General features: G+C 37.2%; 1 protein-coding gene, 1 non-coding gene and 2 pseudogenes across 2 annotated transcripts; all 4 read right to left on the reverse strand.

Annotated features, from left to right (window-relative positions):
• Nucleotides 1-7,251: 7,251 nt before the first annotated feature.
• On the reverse strand, nucleotides 7,252-8,604 carry LOC121771138. Its single transcript, XM_042167930.1, has 2 exons — nucleotides 8,359-8,604; nucleotides 7,252-8,035 (listed from the first exon to the last, which is right to left on the reverse strand). Exons 1-2 carry the CDS (start codon nucleotides 8,552-8,554, stop codon nucleotides 7,920-7,922), a joined length of 312 nt encoding a protein of 103 aa, XP_042023864.1. The 5' UTR covers nucleotides 8,555-8,604; the 3' UTR covers nucleotides 7,252-7,919.
• A 1,157-nt stretch (nucleotides 8,605-9,761) lies between these two features.
• On the reverse strand, nucleotides 9,762-13,404 carry LOC121771935 (annotated as a pseudogene).
• A 331-nt stretch (nucleotides 13,405-13,735) lies between these two features.
• Nucleotides 13,736-13,809, reverse strand: TRNAK-UUU. The gene has a single exon. It is a non-coding gene; the product is annotated as a tRNA-Lys (tRNA).
• Nucleotides 13,810-14,704: 895 nt separating this feature from the next.
• On the reverse strand, nucleotides 14,705-17,830 carry LOC121772332 (annotated as a pseudogene).
• Nucleotides 17,831-25,046: the final 7,216 nt, after the last annotated feature.

The raw sequence follows: 25,046 nt of genomic DNA on the forward strand, positions 1-25,046 counted from the left end.
TGCTGTAGTTATTTTGAAATAATGCTTGGGTCTGGTAAGCTTTTTGGATCAATCTAACTGTTTGCTCATGAATATCAATAAACCTTTGTTAAATTCAGTTTGATAGTTGTCATCGATCCTATGCTGAGACTTGTAGATCACCTTTCATGATATTTCCAAATTAGGACCTTGTTCATTTGTTTGTGTTTAAAATTTTACCTGATTGGCATTTGAATCTGATTTTGTACGTATGAAAACTACCCTAGATTTCAAAATCACGCCATATGTGTGCCATCGTCCTCGGGCACGGACGATGCCTCCTCCATTGTGGGTGCTGGCCATAGGGCGCGCCCAAAGCTTCGGGCGCCGAAGAAGCGCGGACGATGGTCTATCGTCCACGCCATCGGGCACCATAGTGGGCTCGGCGGACGATGGCACGCGTTTTTGAATTTTTTTTTTTCGAATTTTGTCTATTTAAACCTCGTTTCTCATTCACTTGTTTATACGAACATCTCGCCTCTCTCATTTCTCTCATCTCTCATATTTCTACCTCTCTCACATACCAAAATGAACCACCACGACGACACTAGTTCTAGTTCCTCGGAGTCAGGTAGTCCGACCTCTGAAGCCTTAGATGCAACCTTAATTTTTATAGTTATTTAATTCGTATTGTAATGTATTACTTTTTATAAATGAAATGAAGCTTTTTCCCAATTTTTGTAGTTATTTAAATATTTAAATAAAAGAGGGAACATCATTTTAGGTCTACGAACTTTGACAAAGTATCATTTTAGGTCCGTAAACTTTGAAAATCTTATTTAGGTCCGTGAACTTTGAGTTAGTATCATTTTAGGTCCTTTTTACTATTTCCAAGTTTTTTTGGACGAAAATACCCTCAATACATTAAATGTATATATTTTTAATAAATTTATCATATACTCATATTTTTTTTATAAATATCTTTACAATATATTTTTGACAAATTTTCTAAATATAATTTGACCTTAAATATTATCACTTAATTTTGTGACATGCAAGTAAAATTGCTTCTTCAATTTTTATCTTATTTTTTTTAATGTTGAATAAATAACTTTTCTCTAATAAAAAAAAAATTGAATAAAGATCTTTTCTTGCATGTCACAAAATTAAATTATAATATTGAAGGTCAAATTATATTTAGAAAATTTTTCAAAAATATATTGTAAAGATATTTATAAAAAGATCTTTATTCAATTTTATTATTATTAAAGAAAAGTTCTTTATTCAATTTTAAAAAAAATTAATATAAAAAATTGAAGAAGCAATTTTACTTGCATGTCACAAAATTAAGTGATAATATTTAAGGTCAAATTATATTTAGAAAATTTGTCAAAAATATATTGTAAAGATATTTATAAAAAATATGAGTATATGATAAATTTATTAACAATATATATATTTTAAGGTATTGAGGGTATTTTCGTCCCAAAAAACTTGGAAATAGTAAAAAGGACCTAAAATGATACTAACTCAAAGTTCACGGACCTAAAATGATACTCTGGCAAAGTTCGTTGACCTAAAATGATGTTCCCTCTAAATAAAATAAAATGCATAGGACGGGCCTTAAGGCGCCACACTGCAGGTGGGAGGATAGGATGATAAAAATAATGATGTGGCGGTGCATAGGGCGCGCCTAAGGGCGCCCCATTGCTAATGCTCTAATACCCACTAATTCGATTCGGAAAGTGTAGATCACCTTTTCATGAGATAATCACAGTTCTATCCAGCTGTTATTAGTATATATTTATTTATTGTTTGATTATCCAATAGTTTGATTGTGTTATTTAAATATTTGATAATCATGATTATGGCATCCTTAAAGTGGGACTAACATTGATGTAATTTAATTACTGATTGCATGTCAGAAGTCAGTACTTGTACAGGAATTGTTTGACCAGTTTTTCTTTAAGTAATTGGTAAGTAGGTTATTCGAATCCACCCAATTAACTTTCATCTCTAAATAACTTGGAATTTACTTCAGAGTTGGTAGTTAGTTAAACACTTTTGACCATATTTATTTTATAAATTGCAGTTAATGAAACTGACATGAATACTTATAATATTGAACCGAGGATTACCAATTAAGAATTTAATTATTAGAATAATATTGCATGAAACTGACATGAATATTGAAACGAGTATTATCAATTAATAATTTAATTTATACACATTGAATTGATGATTACAGTCTTTACAGATTGATTCAGTCTTTAAATTTGATTTTTTTTTAAATCTAGTATTTTCCAAATTGGAAACATAAATTATGAATTTATTGAAAAATAGTAAGTTGGCACAACTCATCAACCCATAGATGATTAATAATTTGTTATTGAAATGTGTATATGAAAGGCGCAGATGATTTTATATAATTATATTTGCTCGTTTTTATTACAAAATAATGTGGGGTTAGTGACCAATTGTACAACATTGAACTGTCACAATTATTTAATAGAGTATAGGAATATAATGAAAATAAGTTAGTAGTGAGTCCACTAAATCACATTTTCTGGTAAACAGTTGGTATGGTAGGTAAACAATTAGAAATTAGAGAGAAAGGGCATTTAGATAGAGACCACCTAAATAATTGCATTGGTAATTATTTCCTCTTTTATATCTTCACCTAGCTCTCTTTACTCACTAGTAGAGTTGTAGTGTCCGATTCATGTAAGTTCCGGGGTAGATCGATCACACCACAAGCTTATAAGGATCCGAAAAAAATCATTAAATCTTGTATTTGAAGTTATCATCAATGCATCGGTTCTACTAAGCCCTATCTAGTTATGTGCTTCATCTGCCATCTATTGTCATTGATGCAAGCTACATCGTTCTTGACTTTTAATGTCATCGACGGGCTCTTCACTATGTGACCCTACGAGTTCCGATTTACGATGTTTTAGTGTCATTACGACATTAACTTAGTTTGGAGGCTATTTTATTGGGCTAATATTGTAGGCTATTTGGTTGGGATAATTTTGTTCAACCTTTTGGTGAACCACATTCTGTATAGTGAGGTAAATTAATAAATGGGCCTTGCAGATAAAACGATCCAAATAAAATATAATAGTAAGTCCATTAAGAGGGATTGCCCAAATACTTTGTAGCAGTCCTATGATCCTAAAAAATATATGGGCCTTAATTTAGCCCAAAACATAAAATTAGCACATTCGTAAGACATATATATAGCTCCAAGTTTTTTATTTATTTATATTTATGTTGAAATTACTACTATGTCTAAACGCAATAACAACTTAATTAACAAGATATAGCATAACACTATTTTATGACTCAATTAGTACTACAAACAAAACTTAGATTTTACTCCCTCCGTCCTACTTTAGTAGTCCCAATTGCTTTTGAGCACTCGTTTATAAAAATGATAATAAATAGTTAAAGTGGAGAAATGGTAAAGTACGAGAGAGAATAATTGTAGACAAGATTCTTCTCTATATTATTTTTTCTTACTTTATCATTTCTTCACTTTACTATTTATTATCATTTTTACAAAACGAGTGCTCAAAAGCAACTAGGACTGCTAAAGCGGGACGGAGGAAGTAGCAGATTAATAAATAATATAATGGATTCTAACTACTCCGCTAATCTCAGGACAAGTTAATCCAAGAGCAATCGAACAATTTCACTTATTGAAAACACTGATTATGTATGTCACATATAATGTATCTCTCTTCGAATCAACCGACAAAAATAATTCAATCACACTATTGCCCTATCACTATAACTACTACACATAACGTCCACATACAATGCAAAACACATCGACACCAAAAAATGGTAACATCACAATCACAATCCAATAGAAACAGCAACAACAACAAAAAAATCATCTCAAAGAAAGTGAATGGGCTAAGATTTGTATGTGCCCACACAAAGCATAAAAGGTTGAAAAACATCTCACCCCACCCCCTTAGGGTTTCCCCACAACCCACCCACACCCCCTAGAATAGGGGTCAATTTATCATTGCATTGTTTATCCACTTTAACATATGATCCACCTAGGGGTCCAATATGGTGAGGACGCCGACTCCCACCGCCCAACCCCTTCTTGCAAAGCCGTTTCTACGTTAAGCTCTAGACGACTTGATCTCAAATGAAAAGTGAGAAAACCAGGGGAAAAAAAAAACCGATGCCGGATAGTGATGCAAGGTTACCAATGATGAACAAAAAATCNNNNAAACTGGGCTTCATCCTGGGCCGAGATCCTAGCAGCTCTGGCCTTCTCAAAGTCTGCCTTAGCCTGTTCGGCCTGGTGACGAGCAGCCGCCAACTTCCTCTGCATCTCAGCATAATCGTTGGACGCTTTGGAGAGTTCAACGGCGACGAGCTTGGAGAGCATATCGTTCCTCTGAAAATGGAAAAAGGAAAAAGTCAACCGAGGGGCACAAAAAATACAGGAAAAAAGCAAGGCCAGAAAATCAAGAAGAGAATTCACCTCGGCGAAGTCCGTGGGCCATAAAAAGGGCTCACAGATATGTTCCGAAGGAGGCGCCAAGACCACGTCTTTCTCCGGCGCTCTTGGGGGCTTCTGGGTCTTCCCCTTCCTACTTGCCGAAGTCGACTCCGGCTTCTTTGGATCCGAAGAAGAGGTCTTTTGCCTCTTCGGATTCTTCTCGGCATCAGACGCCGAGCTGGTGGTTTTCGGCCTCTCCGGTTCCTTAGATTCGGAGGATTTGCGACCGAACTTGTTTAGCAAGTTCACTGCCAAAAAGCAAGAAAACAAGGTTAGTTTTCGTCGTCAAGGCAGTAATGCATAAAAAAGAAATCCTCACCCTCAGCCTCTTCGTCCGAAGACGAGGAGTCGAACACGAAGTCGCCCTTGACGAGCTCAGACTCCAGGTACTGCTTCCTAATCATAGGAATCTTATTGAGCGCCCTCGAGCTCGTCCAACGGTTCTAACCGAGGATGAGGAATCACGGACTTCGGCCTCTCCAGGGAAAGCCCGGAGCCGCTGTCCTATTATAAAAAAAGAAGCGATGTTGCCACTTTGCCACTTGGTTTTGCAGAAGCCCTAAAAGGCTGTAAAGGGATCAAGTAAAACCAAGATCCTTTTCTCTTAAACTGGAAGAAATTAAGGATTGCCCTCAGAGACAGATCCTTATCTAGCTACGCAGTTCGGCAGCAAAGGCCGATAAGTGCCTCCAAGAGTTCGGAGTCACCTGACCTAAAGGGAGTTGAAAAAAATCAAGCAGCTCTACAAAGGCAGGGGGAAGAGGGAAACGAAGCCCGCATTCCAAGCCGGCTTCATAAACGGTGGCGTAACCCTCCGGCGGCGAGTCAGCCCTATGAAGGTCGTCGGGAATCGCAACCTTCCCCCAGGAAAAAAATATTTTTCGTGTAGGGATATCACAGTATCCTTACTCAAGATGCTGTGAAAATACTCTACGGTCTTCTCCCCGATTCTTTCCGGCTAGAAGACCCCTTATCCCCTTTCCTACCGCTACCTGACTCAGAAGAAGAAGAAGAAGACATAGTTCTTACTCTTTGAAAGTCTGAAGAAATTCTGAAGAAATTCTTGAAAGCGGAAGGAAATTTTTACGCGAAACAGAGAGAATGCAGAAGAAGCAATAGCAAAAGTGTTCAAATGATGAAGAAAGGACGTATTTATCAGATTCGGAGAAGATTTCAAAATCATCGCACCGTTTCGAATCCCACCTTTTCAGGATTCAACGGCCGGATTTTACTGTCGCATTTAATGCAGTCACGCGCAAGGCACGTCCCCTGACGTCAGCCTTCCCCGTACCTTTATCCAGAATGCCGAAGTGACTCGCTTCGCCGAAGTGATTCACTTCGCTTTTCGGGGGGGGTAGTGATGGGGTACGTACTAAACAAGCCCAATAGCAGTGACGGCCCATCAGCCCAAAGCCCAAGGAAGAGTATCAGTTCGGCTTTACCAAAGAGTTCGGCCCCAGCCTACAACTCGGTAAAAGCCGACCAAGCAGTTCGGTCCCCAAGGAAGAGTATCAGTTCGGCATTACCAAAGAGTTCGGCCCCAGCCTACAGCTCGGTAAAAGCCGACCAATCAAGCTCTACTCTCAGATTGGCAAAAGCTGCTCGGCAATAGTTCAGCAGTTCGGTCTCATTATTCGACCGAACTGGGAGATAGTGGTGTCAACTCATGCAGGATCTCATGCAGGATAGCGGACCAAACAAAGAGATAGTGGACCCATGCAGGATCTCATGACCTCCACGACATCCACGACATAATTACTGATGATGTAAGCCACGACCTAGTTAGTGGTGATGTAAGCCACGACCTAGTTAGTGGTGATGTAAGCCACGACCTAGTTAGTGGTGATGCAAGCCACGATCTTAGTTCAATGTATAAATAGAACTTAGATCAGATGGAGGAGAGGCCAGACATCAAATATCATATAGCAAGTTTGTATTTGTAAGCTGGAAAACCAGATCAAGCAATACAATCTTGCCCTCCTTTCTTCCCGTGGACGTAGATTTACCTCAGTAAATCGAACCACGTAATTCCTTGTGTTGTGATCTATATTCATTACCTGCATTTACTACTATCAAAAATTCGCCCAACCATCAGGTCCCACGTTATTTTGCTCTTTTTGCCTACGTCAAAATTATTAAAAACAACATATTTTGTGTGTAAAAGTTTGCCCACATATATAGTGGTTTATGTACGAGGAAAATTTTCAAATTTCGTGACTCTGTTTCGTATTTAAATCAAATTCAATTGATTACATGCCATTTCAGTAAAAAAACCATGACAAGTTGTAAATAATGTTAGCCGATAAGTATACTGAATTGGACCAAAGTGTAATTAGTTTAATACTTCTGAAACTGATTTTTAAATTAATACTATGTCAAATTAGAATTTTATCAAAATATTGTTACAACCTATTATTCTTTTTTAATTTGATAAACCGTGGATAAAAAGATATTATCATGCTACAACTTGATCGTTGCTACTTGCTTAAATATATTACCGAATTAAGTGTGGTAAATTAAAAATTGTGATCGTCTCAATCTTCTTTAGAAAAAAGTACTGTATACACTGTCTTCAAGAAGTTAGTATATTTGATTTTGTTTAGTGCAATATAGCCCACAACTTAACTTTATGTGCTAGAATATTTAATTTTGTTTAGTATATATAAAAACTATTTATGGTATTATAATCTCACTTCAATCCATGGTTAATTATTCTAGCATTAGAGTAGCTTCTTGACAACCTATCAGAGTGCAATATGGCGCACAAATAACATAATGATGACTCCATAACCCAAATTCAATCGATTAAGTACATTTTGAGATTGATGCTAAGGAAAAAACAAGCACACACAAATAGAAGCATCTCACCCATTGAAAAGTCACTCAAACTTGGACCTAGTCCAATTAGATTCACGTACAAACTAACAAGCACACACAAATAGAAGCATCTCACACATTGGAAAGTCACTCAAACTTGGACCTAGTCCAATTAGATTCACGTACAAACTAACAAGCACACACACAAATAGAAACATCTCACACATTGGAAAGTCACTCAAACTTGGACTTAGTCCAATTAGATTCACGTACAAACTAACAAGCACACACAAATAGAAGCATCTCACACATTGGAAAGCCACTCAAACTTGGACCTAGTCCAATTAGATTCACGTACAAACTAACAAGCACACACAAATAGAAGCATCTCACACATTGGAAAGTCACTCAAACTTGGACCTAGTCCAATTAGATTCACGTACAAACTAACAAGCACACACACAAATAGAAACATCTCACACATTGGAAAGTCACTCAAACTTGGACCTAGTCCAATTAGATTCACGTACAAACTACTTCCTATGCATAAAAACGTGTCATCTGCGGAGAGCAAACGTTTATGCATAGGAGGGAGGTTAACACATGACGGCTCGCATCATCACTCTCCCAGCGAGTAGCTCAAGGAGATCAACAAGCGGCCCCACCACTGCACCGATATCGACCAGCAGAATTCTCCTAGTCCGCATCCGCGAACTCGAATCAACACTTCATTTCCTACATCGTTCAACAATTAGTCAATTAAATCGCTGAATTTTGTAATCAATTGAAGCATTTCACGAACGAGATGAATCGATCAATGCAGAAAATTCACGGTGGAGATCTGTAATCAAGAGCGGTCTATGTTTACTAGTAAAATTTATTCGAAAGTACTAGTATATTTTTAGGTGATGTAGATTGCTGATAGGAGCTTTTATCTTACAATCTACACAAAATCTGCATAAATTGAACTACTTTATAAGATAGAAATTTAAAAAAAAAATAGATTTATTAGGGGCTTAAGCCCCTGATTGGTACATGTGTGTCCGTTATTAACATACCGTGCTGCGGAGGAGGCTGATCCGGCGCGGAGCAGCACCTCCTACCTGCGGTGGCGGGGGCTGGTTTATCTGAACCGGGAGATCCATGCTTAGGTGCGCCGCGGTAACGATTCGGTTTATTCTGGTTATGCCAGCGTCCTCCTCTTCCGCCACTGCCACTGCCACCGCGTTCGAGGTTGCATTTGCCGCCGGCCATTTTGTTTTTGGGAAAATTGAGTGGAAGAGAAAAAAATGATCTGATTTAAGTGTGTTGAGGAATGTATGATAGCAAGAGTTTGTTAAAAAAACGATCTTATTTATGAATACACATTACGCAGGAAAAGTAATTATGCGTTGCTTCTTTCAAAAGAAAACGTAGTATTTTGGATTATTATAAAATAGAGAAATGATGTGCTACGTACCTTATACGAGCTCTATATGTGAGTACCACTCTCGTTTGATGTACGTTTAACATTGTTTGTTTCGATTTATATATTTAGTTTGATTCTAATCTATTAAAAAATGTTATTGAAGTTTTTAATTTTACAAAATTCATAAAAAATCAAATCTCGATTTGCTCGTTTTCTTTAAACTTCAAATAAATTAATAAACAAACAAATCGATTTGGTTTTCGTGAATTTTGTGAAATTAAAAACTTCAATAACATTTTTTAATATATTATAATTGAACTAAATATATAAATCGAAACGAACAATGTTAAATGTACATAAAATGAGAGTAGTGCTGATCTCACATAAAGTACATGGCATATTATTTCTCAAATAAAATATATCATTAATTGTTAATAATTCTTAAACTCTCACCAAACCAATACCGACTCGATGTCAACTCTAAAATATTGTGCTATTGTATTGATTTGTCAAGTTTTGCAACCAAAATATTACTACTTAATTCTAATTTTGCGGCCATCAATTACGTTATTTTAGTTGATGTTGTCAAAACATGTTTGTCCAAATTTTAAAGTTACAATGTAGGTAACAAAAGATTTTAGAAGGAGTAGTAAGTAAATAGGCAAAAGAAAAGGAGTGTTGAAAAAAGAAAAGGATAAAGAACGAAAGTGCGTGGAAATATACAAAAGGAAAATCAGTTACTTGCATGGATTAGCATGCTACAGTATACAGAAATGCGAAAGCATAGTCTAACAATAGTATGAAACGACAAACGACTTTGTAGTTTAAGCAGATGACGTCAACTTTGATTGACTCAAGTACTGTGGGACCCACCGACCAACAGTCTTGACATGTACTCTTTCTTGATAATTCACTTTATTCTATTCTTTTACTTTACTTGAAAATTCCAAAGTATTATCCCTAGTGCCTAATCACATCATACTTTACTTAAAATTCCAAAGTATTATCCCTACTGCCTAATCACATCATAATTCTTATCATAAGATGAATACGTTAACAAAACAAACAAAAACAATTTGTGCATTTTCATCGTGAATTCGAATAACTCGATTATTCTTCACGTCTTTAGATTCACACACAAACTCTACAGTGTACAAGCACATCAAACGAAAAACATGATGTTCCGAAGATCAGGGTGGAGTTGATAGAAACTTAGATCGAAAGTGCGAGGCCTCGAAGCCGGAACGGAATGAGATTGGAACTCCTTTGCCGCTTCTTGAAACAGACGCCCGCGGTAGGCTACGAGGTCCGCGTAGTACACCGGAGGGACGAGCGACACCGGCCTCGTGCTCCGCGCGAACGTGAAGCACAGGTTGTATATAAGCTCCTGCAGTTGGTCGGACGAGAAGGAGTTCTCGTCCCACAGCACGCAGTACCGTACGGCCTTGCTCGTCCCAATCCGCCCGTAGTGGCTGCAGAGGTAGAAGTCGAACTCGAACGGGTGAACGATCTTCGTGTCAACAACCGTCCCGGGAGGCACATTCCCCGTGGCGCTTCCGTCCCCGAGATTCTCGAGAAAGAGGCGCGTTTTGTGTCTCTTCTGAGCCACGACGAGGGTGATTCTTGGCTGGTAATGATAGTCAAATACGGCCCTCTTCAAGGCGGATAGCTCCTCGTTCAGCACCATATCAAACTGCCCCTCGCTCACTCCGTCGCGAAAAACAACGATTTTCTTGGGTTTAATCCCGTTGAGCTGGTGGTACGTGTTGACGAGATCCCTGCAAATGGGCCCCAAGTCCAGAATCTTCTCGGTTCTGTGGTCTTGAGGCGAACTCGTGCGGCGTAGCGATTCACAGCAGGCCAGTTAACTGTGGCGACGACGGCAGCTATAGATGGAGTGGTCGATTTCTTTGAGAGTGGATGATTAACATCAGCACCAACGAACATAACATGATCTTCCTCTTCGAAATGAGGAAGTCTTCGAGTGAGCTCCACGTTGCTTCCTCCAAGCTTTGCGTTTATCTTGAGGCAGAGGTTCCCAAGAAACTGGTCATCTCCTCTGTTCGCATGGTTGGACAAGCAACACTGAGTTACAACGCCTACTCGCGTCTCAGATACCCATTTAAGGTATTTGTATCCATGGTGTTTCTCAGCCATGACACAAATTATTATCTGCAATTTGTTCCAACATTTTCTGTTGCCTTCATGAACAACATTTCTGAGAAGCTCTTCCAGTCTGCTCACTGAAGAGAAGTCGCGCATGCCGGTTGAATGGCAGAGCAAAGGCTCTTCCATGACGATTCCTAAACTCTTGGATCGATTTCTCAGATTGCTGATGAAATCCTTTGCTCTGAGCTTTGGAAAATCAAGAAAGCTGAAATCAATCAAGGCCCATCTATCAATTCGTTTTCCTTCCACAACAGAATTCTCAGCCAGGTTCCATTGGCGTTTCTCGTCTTCAACTCTTACTACATCAACGGCACCAAGCTTCAAATCTGGTGGGCCAATTATCCGACCTTCTACAGATGTCATATTCGTCTCAACTTGAAATCCAAAATTTCGAGTGACATCTCTGAGACAAAAAATATTGGAGAGTTTAATTGCGAGCTTATATTTCACGTTTAATTTCAAACAATGCCATCAAAGAGACATCGACAAGCAGAGTTCAAGTCAAGATAATAACTATTTCCTCAAAACAACTACAGCAATAGTTCCAAATCGAACTACATACAGGGAAAAATAGTTGAACTGGACGGCACATAAAGGATTAAAATATGGAGATGGAAAGAAAAAAAGTATGCTAATCAGATTGCAGAATGATGCTAGATGTCATACGATAACACACAAACATGCAGAAAAAGTTAATGAAACGCACCCACAGGGTCCATCATGATCTTGCATCATCTCACTGATTGTGTTTCTCCTTTCTGGTGGCCGAGGCAAACATTTTTCTTTCATTTTCTCCTGTCGGGATTCATCCAAAAGCTCTCTTCTGTACCGTTGCCCCTCAGTTAAGATGCAGAATTCCATCGGAACATGATTTGTACGATATTTCTGCCGAGAAATCAAGCAAGGGATATCCTGGTAAACAATCACCTTCCCATATTTCTCCCTGAAATATTGCACAAGACTGACTTTGACAGTAGGATCCTGTCCTTGGGATCAACAAAATCAAAACCAAAGATCACGGGTAATTTTCAGTCAACCCAGCTTATAGTGAACTGCTGCTTGGTACGCTATGAGTTACTCTAACTGTCAACCCTTTCAAAGCATGTGCAACCCTCCGCCTCAAGTGCAAATCAAGAAAATGCTCCATCAAATTCAGGTATATGCCTCCTGAGGAACTCTACAACTGGCAACGGCTTGCGGCATGACATAACCGAGCAGTCCAAGCACAATGCAGGCCCTGGGCAGTAGGCCGCAAAGTTGATTGGAAGCCTCTATATGCTGCCATACCACCCCCAATATCATCTTCGACCCTGAAACTGGAAGGGTAAAAGTATCTATCAATGGAGATCCTATACCTCGAAGGATTCTCCTTCATTACCATATCCATCCCTTGCAGTATGTCACGAGGCACATAAGGCACCTTACCACTCAAATATTCTTCCAGCTTGGAAAGCTTCAGCTCATTCATTATCTTGATCGAAAACTACGTATGTCTGAGTAGACAAGTCTTCAGCCGATAGCTCCACTCTGAATTGGCCAGTGGGGTAGCGAAACTGCACTGATAGAGATTCTTTTCACCATCATAAGCAGTCCGAATTAGCTGGAAACCGCGCTTGATCATCGAGGAAGAGTTTGTTCAGTATCAAACGAAGTCCACCCGTGTTCCTCAACCTTCTTGCCGGTCTTTTTTCATACGATACTAATTGTCTGATATCCAAACTATAATGGTATATGGTATTCCTTGGTTGAATTTGACAAGAAAATGGTTTTACTAGTAGGTTGACTGATCTTTCCGGCAATGGACCCTGCTCTCTCCGGGCCGCCTAACAGGTAAAATTCTGTTCTCGGATTGTTGTGGTGGGGTGCGCCTCCACAAGGGCTGCCGTTCTGAAATGCTCAACAATTCAAAGTTTCCAAGTTCAGCACTATCCAGAAAATCATACAACCAAAATAATACTCCGTAGTAGTACAAAGGAATCAGCAATTACACTCACAAAAAACCAGTCCTGATATATTTTTAAAGCAAAAACAGAGGGAAAAATCTCAACAACAATAAATTCATCATAATAGAGGCAAGTAAGCTATCACAGTAATAAACTAAAAAAATGGAGAGAAAATCATAGAATCAAGGCAAATACATCGATTTGTTACTTTATAGACCACAATTGAGGGGAAAACAGCAAAATCATACGTATAGGAAGTATAGAAGTTCGCTGGGGAGTGAGAGCAGGAGCGCTCTCGCTAGACCGGCCCACACCCCTGCCGTTGAAGCGGCGGCGACTGATGCTCACCCCCGGCATTGCTAGACTGCGGGATCCGGAGGTGCGGTGGTCTGTATTTTGTTTGCGGCGCCTCTGCCGCCGGCTGTCAGGCAAAAAACATTGATCCACTGTGTTAGGACTATCCGGAATAAACAGTAGCGGGAATCATGGAGACTCCCCCGGAGTTGTTGGCCGCTCGGTCTCTGATCGCCGCCGCCGCGACTGAGGCGATTCGCCGTCCATTGAAGAAGAATCAGTTGCAGAATTAAGGTTTGAAGTTTCAAAATTATTTTACAAAATGACGAACTCCTATTTTTTTTTAATTATTATTATTAATGTCAAATAGGAAGATAATTAGTGAATACTTACGGTCTGGCCTACCTTAATTTAATTATTGAAGATATTAAAAATATTAGCAAAATTTATATTTAATTAATATCTAATTTTGAAATAATTTTATAGCAAATTTTATTAAGTTCAAGTAACATAAGATAGAAAACATTGTTAATAAGCAAAGCAACAAAAATATTGTTTAGAAATGCAATCAAAACGGAAAGGGTTGGCGAAGTGGTTTTGTAGTTAAAAAAAAATTAAAACCGCCCGTCTGTGGGAATCGAACCCACGACCACGTGGTTAAAAGCCACGCGCTCTACCAGCTGAGCTAAGACGGCTTCTGCTCTGAATCAACGGCAATTTCTATATAGCTAAGTTTAGAGTTTAGTGATGGATATAGAATATTGAGTATTCTTGTGTAGACATTCTTCATTGAATCATATTAATAATAAAGATCATCTTTGTCCCGTGGATGTATGTTTTAAACCGAATCTCATAAATTCGTCTTGTGTGTTCAATTTCACGTGCATAATTACATTAATATCAAGTATATCAACTTGGTATGGAGTAAAGATATACGAATCTAACAATTGTTGTATCACTACACCATACCAACATTCCATATATAGATTGCTCCAATCCAGTACATGGACAACCTTGTTTCCATTGTTGAAATATAAGGCCGGTCACGTAGTTTGACTGTGTTGTATAAGTAAAGAAATAACGACTATCGGAGTGTGTAAATAGGACGAGGAAAAGATATAAAATATCGATTATTGGGCTAGCACCTAAAGTATTGAAAGAGAAAAGTAGAGGATATAGGAGTAGTAATAATGTTGTTAACTGAACTAAAATTTCAATATGGTTAAATTGTCCAACCAATTCGGTGGGTCCGAATAACACTGCGAAATCATTAAAATAATGCTGTGTAGAACATAGGTGGAAATCTACTTGTTAGATTAAGAACACGTGATCTACTACAAGTGTACAACAAAGAGGTGAACCAGTAGGAGTGTAGGAGTATAACATGAAATCTGATGGAGTATTAATTTCTTTTTCATTTTGCTTTTCAATGACGATAACAATATATTTTCCTCTCATATCTCTCCTCTTGAATCTGTTCATCAAGAATCGGACAGAAATCTCGATCATTATACATATGATGTAATCGAGCACGAGCACTAGCACGAGCTCGGTTTACGAAGCTAAAGCAATACCGAAAGGTAGCCCCGAAGGAGTGGAGAGTGAGGTGCTCTACCTCTCCTATATACGTTCCAGCGTCCACTGTATGTAGTCTTCGTAGTAGTTATCGCTTATAACAGAGACGAAACCTCTCGAGCCAAGGCAGCTGATGCAGATCCTTCATCGCATCTGCATACGAGTCCGTGCACTGCGGGGGCGCTTGATATGGATTTTGGTCGTTCAAACCGAACCCTCCGGCAAGGAACCTCTGGATCAGGGCCAGCTGCGACCGCTCTTGATCCGAGTAAGCGTCCATTGTCATCGGGGAGTGACGCAAACGAGTCCCACGCCCACTGCTCCAGCTGCTGGGTAGGGTACGCGGCCATCTCCTCTGTGTGATCGTCTTCCCAAAATGCGCAGTGGCATGTCCGCAGCCGTCCCTGTAGTCTGCCCCACACGAGTAGCAGAACTCGTGCCCGCACCTGAAAAGGAGAAATGGGATGAGAATCGAGCACACAAAATTGCCTCGTTCGTCTCTTTCAGCATTTAACCATGCCAATTCAACGTGAATTATGAGCGGAACACATAACCCCAATACGAAACCCAACGAACAATAAAGACACGAGCAAGAGCTTGAAATTATCGACTCTTGACGGGTAATATCAAGGGGTAACTTTGCCTAACTGTACGAGCTTTCGTCCTTTAATTAGAAACTACTTCTATTTTGCCTAACTTTGGAGGTAGAATCAACCCTAACATTACCTCCGTCCTTTAAAACTAGAAACTACTTCTATTTTGGTCTATCCCTTATAATTAGAAACTTCCTATTTTATGAAATTTTTTCTCTCTAATGAGGTGGGACTCATTCTCCACTAACAAAACTTCAACCACTTTTTCTTTCTATCTCCTTCTTACTTTATCAATCGTGCATTAAAACTCGTGTCGTAGTATCGATTATGGTAGTACTAATTTGTCACGCTAGATAACAAAATCATCTTACCAGCAAGTCATGTGGTAGCAGCCATGAGCTAGCTCGATCATCGTCCTGCACTGCAAGCAGCGTCTCCACCTCTTGTTCCGGGCCAGACGATGCAGGGTCAAATCAGAGGCATCTCTCTCCTCCAACGGGAGCCTTTGATACTCATCGCAGGTCATGGAAGAATGCCACGGCACCTCACAATCAACACAGATGAACCCTTGACAGACGGGACACTCCACACAGCTGTTGTCCGACTGGCTCGACGAGCTTGCCCTAGTCGACAAGCAATCGTAAGGGTCAAGCAGCACTGAGCAGGTAGGATACGGGCAGTACATCTTGTTAGAGCTCAGCACGTCTGCTTCTCCGAGGGCTCTCTCCAGAGACTCGTAAGAGGCAACGGGAAGAAATGTCCTGCACTCTGAAGCCGAAATGCAGTACTTGCATCCCAACTGAGGGCATCTGATTGGCACTTGACTGTAATCCACTTTCCCCTCCACATAGGTTTTCATACAGTGGGAGCAGAACCTATGGGAACATTTGAACGAGAGCATCATCGAGGAGAGCTTCTCCTCGCAGCAAATCGAGCAGTTCTCCATTGGTTCCTCCCCGTTACAACGAGAGGAGACTATACCAACAGCAACTTGAGCTAAACTTAACGCCTTGAGTACGTCACTAGTTGGGACGAGTTTTAGAACAAACGTCTCGAAATTACATGCCTGTTCCATGATCCTTTGACCCAATGCTGCCAAAGAGGACTCTCAACAACCTTATTATCAACAATCTGAGAAAGAAATTCACAAAAGATTCAACATTGAATGTATCAAAAAAATTCTTGATCAATATATTTCAACAATGAATTCTGCAAGAACGTGAATTTGGGGGTTTAGGTTTAGCAGCTCCTCACCTGACTATGCAAGATTTCAGAATCCGTGAAGGCTAAAACGCGTCTAGCCTCGTGCTGTGCAGCCTCAGAGAAACCATCCAGCAATGCCAAACACTCTGCAACCAGCTCCTCTACATAGAAATCAAGCTTCTTCTGGACCTGAACCAGAGTCGAACATCCCAGCCTCTCGATCACCACCCCGATTCCAGAAATCCTAGCCCCCGAATCACCGGGGCAGATAACAGACACACCCTTAAAATACATTTTAACTACATTCTCATCTAAATCCACCTTCACATGATCTTCCTTCTCCTTCAATTCATCCTCATCTTCGCAGCAGCTCTTGAAATCGTCTTCATCTTCCTCCACCCTCAAACCCAATGCTTCACTCCCACCTTCCATGTTTAAATTCCTGCCAAGAACTCCTTCTTCATCCATTGCCATCCACTAATTTCCCCCAATCACCAAAAATTCCTTTATTTCCAGATATCTCAGATTCAAAAATCTCCCAAAATAGAAAAAAAAATCAAATCACTCTTCAACCAGATACAGGGGAGGAAATGAATGGCCAGGAAATCAACAAATTTCGCCAAACATCAACCAAAATCTTATCAGCATTCCTGATTATCTTCAATCCTCATACCGAACTCTGTACGGATATTCAAGAACCACACATCAGCTTCAAGATCCAATTTTTCGAAATAAAGCATACAAATACAAATATAATATGCAGCATAAAAATTAGCCCACAAAAGAAGCTCCCCCCCACCACCAAAAAAGGGCATTCAACAAATTATTTTAATGTGTTCATAAACCCAACAAAGCAAAAAACCCACATCGCAATTCTGTATGCAGAAATAATTAATCCACAAATTTAAAAACAAAGCAGAAATATGCAGAGAATGGAAGAATCACCTGACACTGTATCTGAGAGAATTACTTTGTTTATTAGTAATAAACATGTATATACAAATGTTTGCATTCACAGAGCCATAATCCGGCAAATCCTGCCTTGTGTCTGCAAATAGGCATTCGCATAATTTTTCTTTCTTGATTGCAGAGAGAGAGAGAGAGAGAGAGAGAGAGAGATCAGTTACTGTGGCTTTGGGCAGAGCTTAATACTCCTATTTTGTTGATTTTCTATTTAACAAAGTTAATTTTTTGCAAAGCTGAAGTTTGGAGCTTTTACCACTATGTGGAAATGGCAAAAGAAATCCAAGAAATTAGCCACAAAATATGATCTTTAACAGAAAGAGATAAAGAAGTAGGAGTATAAAATAAATATTCTTATCTCTTACTTTTGTCTAGTATTTATTCTCCCACTAGATTCAACTCAAGCACTACTGATCTATATTCTCTTTATGTCACATAAATATATAATTTAATAAATTCATAAGTTTGAAATCCGAGCTTAGAATCACACAAAATGCAGGTCAAATTAAAATAATTAGTTACTGCATGTATTTTACTCAAATTCTTCGTATAATTCATTCGTGTATGCTTTGCTAATTTACTCAAATTATGATTTACTTTATTTAAAAAATGGAAATGATTTTCTTTTTTGCATTAAAAAACAGCGCAGAATTACAAACTGTGTTGGTGGGGCCCACACGTGATTAATTAAGGACGTGGCAGCTTGAAAAAGGCGGAGGTGCATGATTAAATTTGGAGGTTAGCGCATGGAATGTGAGCCCCCCCATTATATTCTGTTCACATGATTTAGAAATGACGCACTTAATTGCCAGACAAAAATATGAAGTAATGTATTAAATTAATTTCAAGATTCGAAAAATAAAATCAAAAACCAACAAACAGTAGAAGCACATGTCCCTTGCGTTTGTTTCAAGCCTAATCTGTTTGACTTGTTTGCACTTTACATTGGCTTTTTGTAATTTACTAGTAGCATGAATTTTTAAATAACCATGCTGTAGTTATTTTGAAATAATGCTTGGGTCTGGTAAGCTTTTTGGATCAATCTAACTGTTTGCTCATGAATATCAATAAACCTTTGTTAAATTCAGTTTGATAGTTGTCATCGATCCTATGCTGAGACTTGTAGATCACCTTTCATGATATTTCCAAATTAGGACCTTGTTCATTTGTTTGTGTTTAAAATTTTACCTGATTGGCATTTGAATCTGATTTTGTACGTATGAAAACTACCCTAGATTTCAAAATCACGCCATATGTGTGCCATCGTCCTCGGGCACGGACGATGCCTCCTCCATTGTGGGTGCTGGCCATAGGGCGCGCCCAAAGCTTCGGGCGCCGAAGAAGCGCGGACGATGGTCTATCGTCCACGCCATCGGGCACCATAGTGGGCTCGGCGGACGATGGCACGCGTTTTTTTTTTTTTTTTCGAATTTTGTCTATTTAAACCTCGTTTCTCATTCACTTGTTTATACGAACATCTCGCCTCTCTCATTTCTCTCATCTCTCATATTTCTACCTCTCTCACATACCAAAATGAACCACCACGACGACACTAGTTCTAGTTCCTCGGAGTCAGGTAGTCCGACCTCTGAAGCCTTAGATGCAACCTTAATTTTTATAGTTATTTAATTCGTATTGTAATGTATTACTTTTTATAAATGAAATGAAGCTTTTTCCCAATTTTTGTAGTTATTTAAATATTTAAATAAAAGAGGGAACATCATTTTAGGTCTACGAACTTTGACAAAGTATCATTTTAGGTCCGTAAACTTTGAAAATCTTATTTTAGGTCCGTGAACTTTGAGTTAGTATCATTTTAGGTCCTTTTTACTATTTCCAAGTTTTTTTGGACGAAAATACCCTCAATACATTAAATGTATATATTTTTAATAAATTTATCATATACTCATATTTTTTTTATAAATATCTTTACAATATATTTTTGACAAATTTTCTAAATATAATTTGACCTTAAATATTATCACTTAATTTTGTGACATGCAAGTAAAATTGCTTCTTCAATTTTTTATCTTATTTTTTTTAATGTTGAATAAATAACTTTTCTCTAATAAAAAAAAATTGAATAAAGATCTTTTCTTGCATGTCACAAAATTAAATTATAATATTGAAGGTCAAATTATATTTAGAAAATTTTTCAAAAATATATTGTAAAGATATTTATAAAAAGATCTTTATTCAATTTTATTATTATTAAAGAAAAGTTCTTTATTCAATTTTAAAAAAAATTAATATAAAAAATTGAAGAAGCAATTTTACTTGCATGTCACAAAATTAAGTGATAATATTTAAGGTCAAATTATATTTAGAAAATTTGTCAAAAATATATTGTAAAGATATTTATAAAAAATATGAGTATATGATAAATTTATTAAAAATATATATATTTTAAGGTATTGAGGGTATTTTCGTCCCAAAAAACTTGGAAATAGTAAAAAGGACCTAAAATGATACTAACTCAAAGTTCACGGACCTAAAATGATACTCTGGCAAAGTTCGTTGACCTAAAATGATGTTCCCTCTAAATAAAATAAAATGCATAGGACGGGCCTTAAGGCGCCACACTGCAGGTGGGAGGATAGGATGATAAAAATAATGATGTGGCGGTGCATAGGGCGCGCCTAAGGGCGCCCCATTGCTAATGCTCTAATACCCACTAATTCGATTCGGAAAGTGTAGATCACCTTTTCATGAGATAATCACAGTTCTATCCAGCTGTTATTAGTATATATTTATTTATTGTTTGATTATCCAATAGTTTGATTGTGTTATTTAAATATTTGATAATCATGATTATGGCATCCTTAAAGTGGGACTAACATTGATGTAATTTAATTACTGATTGCATGTCAGAAGTCAGTACTTGTACAGGAATTGTTTGACCAGTTTTTCTTTAAGTAATTGGTAAGTAGGTTATTCGAATCCACCCAATTAACTTTCATCTCTAAATAACTTGGAATTTACTTCAGAGTTGGTAGTTAGTTAAACACTTTTGACCATATTTATTTTTATAAATTGCAGTTAATGAAACTGACATGAATACTTATAATATTGAACCGAGGATTACCAATTAAGAATTTAATTATTAGAATAATATTGCATGAAACTGACATGAATATTGAAACGAGTATTATCAATTAATAATTTAATTTATACACATTGAATTGATGATTACAGTCTTTACAGATTGATTCAGTCTTTAAATTTGATTTTTTTTTTAAATCTAGTATTTTCCAAATTTGGAAACATAAATTATGAATTTATTGAAAAATAGTAAGTTGGCACAACTCATCAACCCATAGATGATTAATAATTTGTTATTGAAATGTGTATATGAAAGGCGCAGATGATTTTATATAATTATATTTGCTCGTTTTTATTACAAAATAATGTGGGGTTAGTGACCAATTGTACAACATTGAACTGTCACAATTATTTAATAGAGTATAGGAATATAATGAAAATAAGTTAGTAGTGAGTCCACTAAATCACATTTTCTGGTAAACAGTTGGTATGGTAGGTAAACAATTAGAAATTAGAGAGAAAGGGCATTTAGATAGAGACCACCTAAATAATTGCATTGGTAATTATTTCCTCTTTTATATCTTCACCTAGCTCTCTTTACTCACTAGTAGAGTTGTAGTGTCCGATTCATGTAAGTTCCGGGGTAGATCGATCACACCACAAGCTTATAAGGATCCGAAAAAAATCATTAAATCTTGTATTTGAAGTTATCATCAATGCATCGGTTCTACTAAGCCCTATCTAGTTATGTGCTTCATCTGCCATCTATTGTCATTGATGCAAGCTACATCGTTCTTGACTTTTAATGTCATCGACGGGCTCTTCACTATGTGACCCTACGAGTTCCGATTTACGATGTTTTAGTGTCATTACGACATTAACTTAGTTTGGAGGCTATTTTATTGGGCTAATATTTGTAGGCTATTTGGTTGGGATAATTTTGTTCAACCTTTTGGTGAACCACATTCTGTATAGTGAGGTAAATTAATAAATGGGCCTTGCAGATAAAACGATCCAAATAAAATATAATAGTAAGTCCATTAAGAGGGATTGCCCAAATACTTTGTAGCAGTCCTATGATCCTAAAAAATATATGGGCCTTAATTTAGCCCAAAACATAAAATTAGCACATTCGTAAGACATATATATAGCTCCAAGTTTTTTATTTATTTATATTTATGTTGAAAATTACTACTATGTCTAAACGCAATAACAACTTAATTAACAAGATATAGCATAACACTTATTTTATGACTCAATTAGTACTACAAACAAAACTTTAGATTTTACTCCCTCCGTCCTACTTTAGTAGTCACAATTGCTTTTGAGCACTCGTTTTATAAAAATGATAATAAATAGTTAAAGTGGAGAAATGGTAAAGTACGAGAGAGAATAATGTAGACAAGATTCTTCTCTATATTATTTTTTTCTTACTTTATCATTTCTTCACTTTAACTATTTATTATCATTTTTACAAAACGAGTGCTCAAAAGCAACTAGGACTGCTAAAGCGGGACGGAGGAAGTAGCAGATTAATAAATAATATAATGGATTCTAACTACTCCGCTAATCTCAGGACAAGTTAATCCAAGAGCAATCGAACAATTTCACTTATTTGAAAACACTGATTATGTATGTCACATATAATGTATCTCTCTTCGAATCAACCGACAAAAATAATTCAATCAACACTAATTGCCCTATCACTATAACTACTACACATAACGTCCACATACAATGCAAAACACATCGACACCAAAAAATGGTAACATCACAATCACAATCCAATAGAAACAGCAACAACAACAAAAAAATCATCTCAAAGAAAGTGAATGGGCTAAGATTTGTATGTGCCCCCAAAAGCCATAAAAGGTTGAAACCTCTCACCCCCACCCCCTTAGGGTCCCCCACAACCCACCCACCACCCCCTATAATAGGGGTCAATTTATTCATTGCATTGTTTTATCCACTTTCACATATGATCCACCTAAGGGTGTCCACTATGGTGAGGACGCCCGACTCCCACCGCCACCCCCTTCTTGCACAGCCGTTTCTCCGCCGCGCCGCCCGCATTAGCCCCGTTTCCACACAATAGGGCGCTCCGGCCCTCGCCCCACCCATTCTCCCTAGCCGCGGTCTCGCCCCGAACGCGGCTATCCCGCGTCCGCCGTCCTACCGCCCCGAATCCGCGTCCGCCCACCTTCCCCACTATAGCCGCCCGCCCACCGCCCCCAGACGCGGCTATAGCCGCGTCCTACCCATAGTGGACACTCTAAGAAAATGGGAATGTGGGAATAAATGTGCAAAGTGGACAACTTCTTGTACAATCACTTTCTATTGGTCCCACAAAAGCTCTCATCACAAATGTGTACATAAACAAACATGGGCCAACAATACTGGGATTCTTTGGTTGGGTCAATTCTTGATGGGGGGTGTGGTGGGGCCCATGAAGTGGAATAGGTATAAATATAATTGAACAATAAATTCTTGAGCTTTCGGTTGCCAAAATCATGGGGAGATAAAAATGTGGGGTTTTTGTTAGGTTGGCATTTTCATGATATTGTCTATTCTTGAACGCCATTATAATTGTTCCATCTAATTCTCAATTATTTGTCTTCTTCCTCTCTCTCTTTTCCATCGATTTATGGTATTTTATTGCAATGCATTCGAGTGGTTTTTTCTTATCTTTTTCACCTTTGTTTGTATGTGTAATCATAATAGTGTAAATGTTTCTCATTGTTATTAAATTAGTGATTAATGTATTGCCTATACATATTCTTTCATTGTACATTTTATCCAAACGATAGTGGAATTTTTAGCTTAGCTTAACCTCGGAAAGTAAATATACATGGTATTAAAATGGGTAAACAATTAATGTATTCATTCATTATATTTGCGATTACTATTGTATTTATTCCCTAGCATTACTTCTTAATTTCTCTCTAGCATGACATAATATAATTTCTCCACTCTCATTTTTCTTAAATCTCCTATATTTATGGAGTAATATTCAAAAGTGTCAAACTACGAATTAGATAATGAAAACATTTCATATTTAATAACGAAAAAAAATATTCACATTTACTTTTATGTAATTTTTTCCAATGGTTCGCAATACTCCTATTACTCGTTGTTTTAGTATTTCTCATGTTGAGATATTTTCTTATTAGAATGATTTAGAGATTAAAGAGTCCTCAATGTTACAATTTGATGATCAAATTTTATATTAGCCTTGTAACTTAAGATTTAATTAAGGATCAAAGATTTGTTAGTATGGATATGAACTCATCTCATGTCAGTGTCATAACTCTCTTTCTCCTATATTATAGAGTCGAACTAGATTTGATTCATATATAATTAAAGAAATAATTTCAAGAATGTGATAAGATTACTTGATGGAAGCATACGCCAATACTCTCTTTCTTCCCATTATCAATTGGGCAATAGAAACCAAGGATCGATCTAGTGGAATGCTTTGAAAATTGTTTAAAAGAAGAGAGAGAAATGAAAGTGGTAGTCAATTAATTAGATGAAATTTGTTAGTGTCAGAGCATTATATAGAAAAAAGTGTGAGCAAGTTACGACTAATCATTTAATTAATAACTTTACCAACAAAAAGTGAATTTATGTGATAATATAAACACTTTTCATGCTTTACCACGAGGATAGCAAAAGCCATAATTTCCTTCACTTCAATCATATATATCTTACAATTTTTAACTAATGTATTTTATTTAGATTTCATCTTTAACCTTGGGTGCAATGTTCATTTCATATTCGAATTAAAGGCCATATATCAATTTATAAAATCCAATCCTTCTAGCGAAAAAAAGGATATTCTTCGTTACGTTAATAAGAAGAGGCAAATAGATATATACTCCTTAATTTAATAGTAGTACTTTTTTAGTCTTCCTCAAACTAAAAATTTATAGAACTATTCAAGTGATAGAAACGTGAGACATGAACGTTGAAATTGACTAAAAAAGTTAGTAAATTGAGCGTTGGAATGGTATAATACGTCGTTGCTTTCATTTGCATTATTTGAATTCGAAATTAATATTTTCTAGAAAACGTTACAAAATATATGAAAATTGCAACTTCTATTATTGACTTGTACCCTATAATACTATACTCATAATATCGCATTAACATTTCTCACTTTCACAATAGCACTATAATACGTAGATTGAAAATTTGATGAAATCGTTGAGATAAACCGTTAGCTTAGTCAAATTAATTAGGCCACCCAACCTTAATTATTGATATTCCAGCACTATTACTAAATAAACAATAAATTATGCTTAATAACTAGGAGGGACGTGCTATGAACCTTCATTTAGTCAAACAAACTAGTACTCCTATAATTTAAAATACTATTTCAAAAATAATTGAGTGTACAAATTATTACGGTGACTAAGTATGGTCAAATTCATCAACATTTTCAGATTTTCTATATGACTGATATACACTATTTGAGAAAACATACTATAAAGATCATTTTACGTTAATATCAAACGGAGGTTATATTTTAATTACAATAATTAGATTTATAAATT

Source organism: Salvia splendens, chromosome 16, assembly GCF_004379255.2.
Source record: "Salvia splendens isolate huo1 chromosome 16, SspV2, whole genome shotgun sequence".
Lineage (NCBI taxonomy): Eukaryota > Viridiplantae > Streptophyta > Magnoliopsida > Lamiales > Lamiaceae > Salvia > Salvia splendens.

Coding starts and splice junctions, on each gene's coding strand:
- LOC121771138 (XM_042167930.1), bottom strand. CDS start 8,554: ATGGCCGGCGGCAAATGCAACCTCGAACGCGGTGGCAGTGGCAGTGGC. Junction 8,036..8,358: donor TCAGCCTCCTCCGCAGCACG/GTATGTTAATAA, acceptor TGAACGATGTAG/GAAATGAAGTGTTGATTCGA.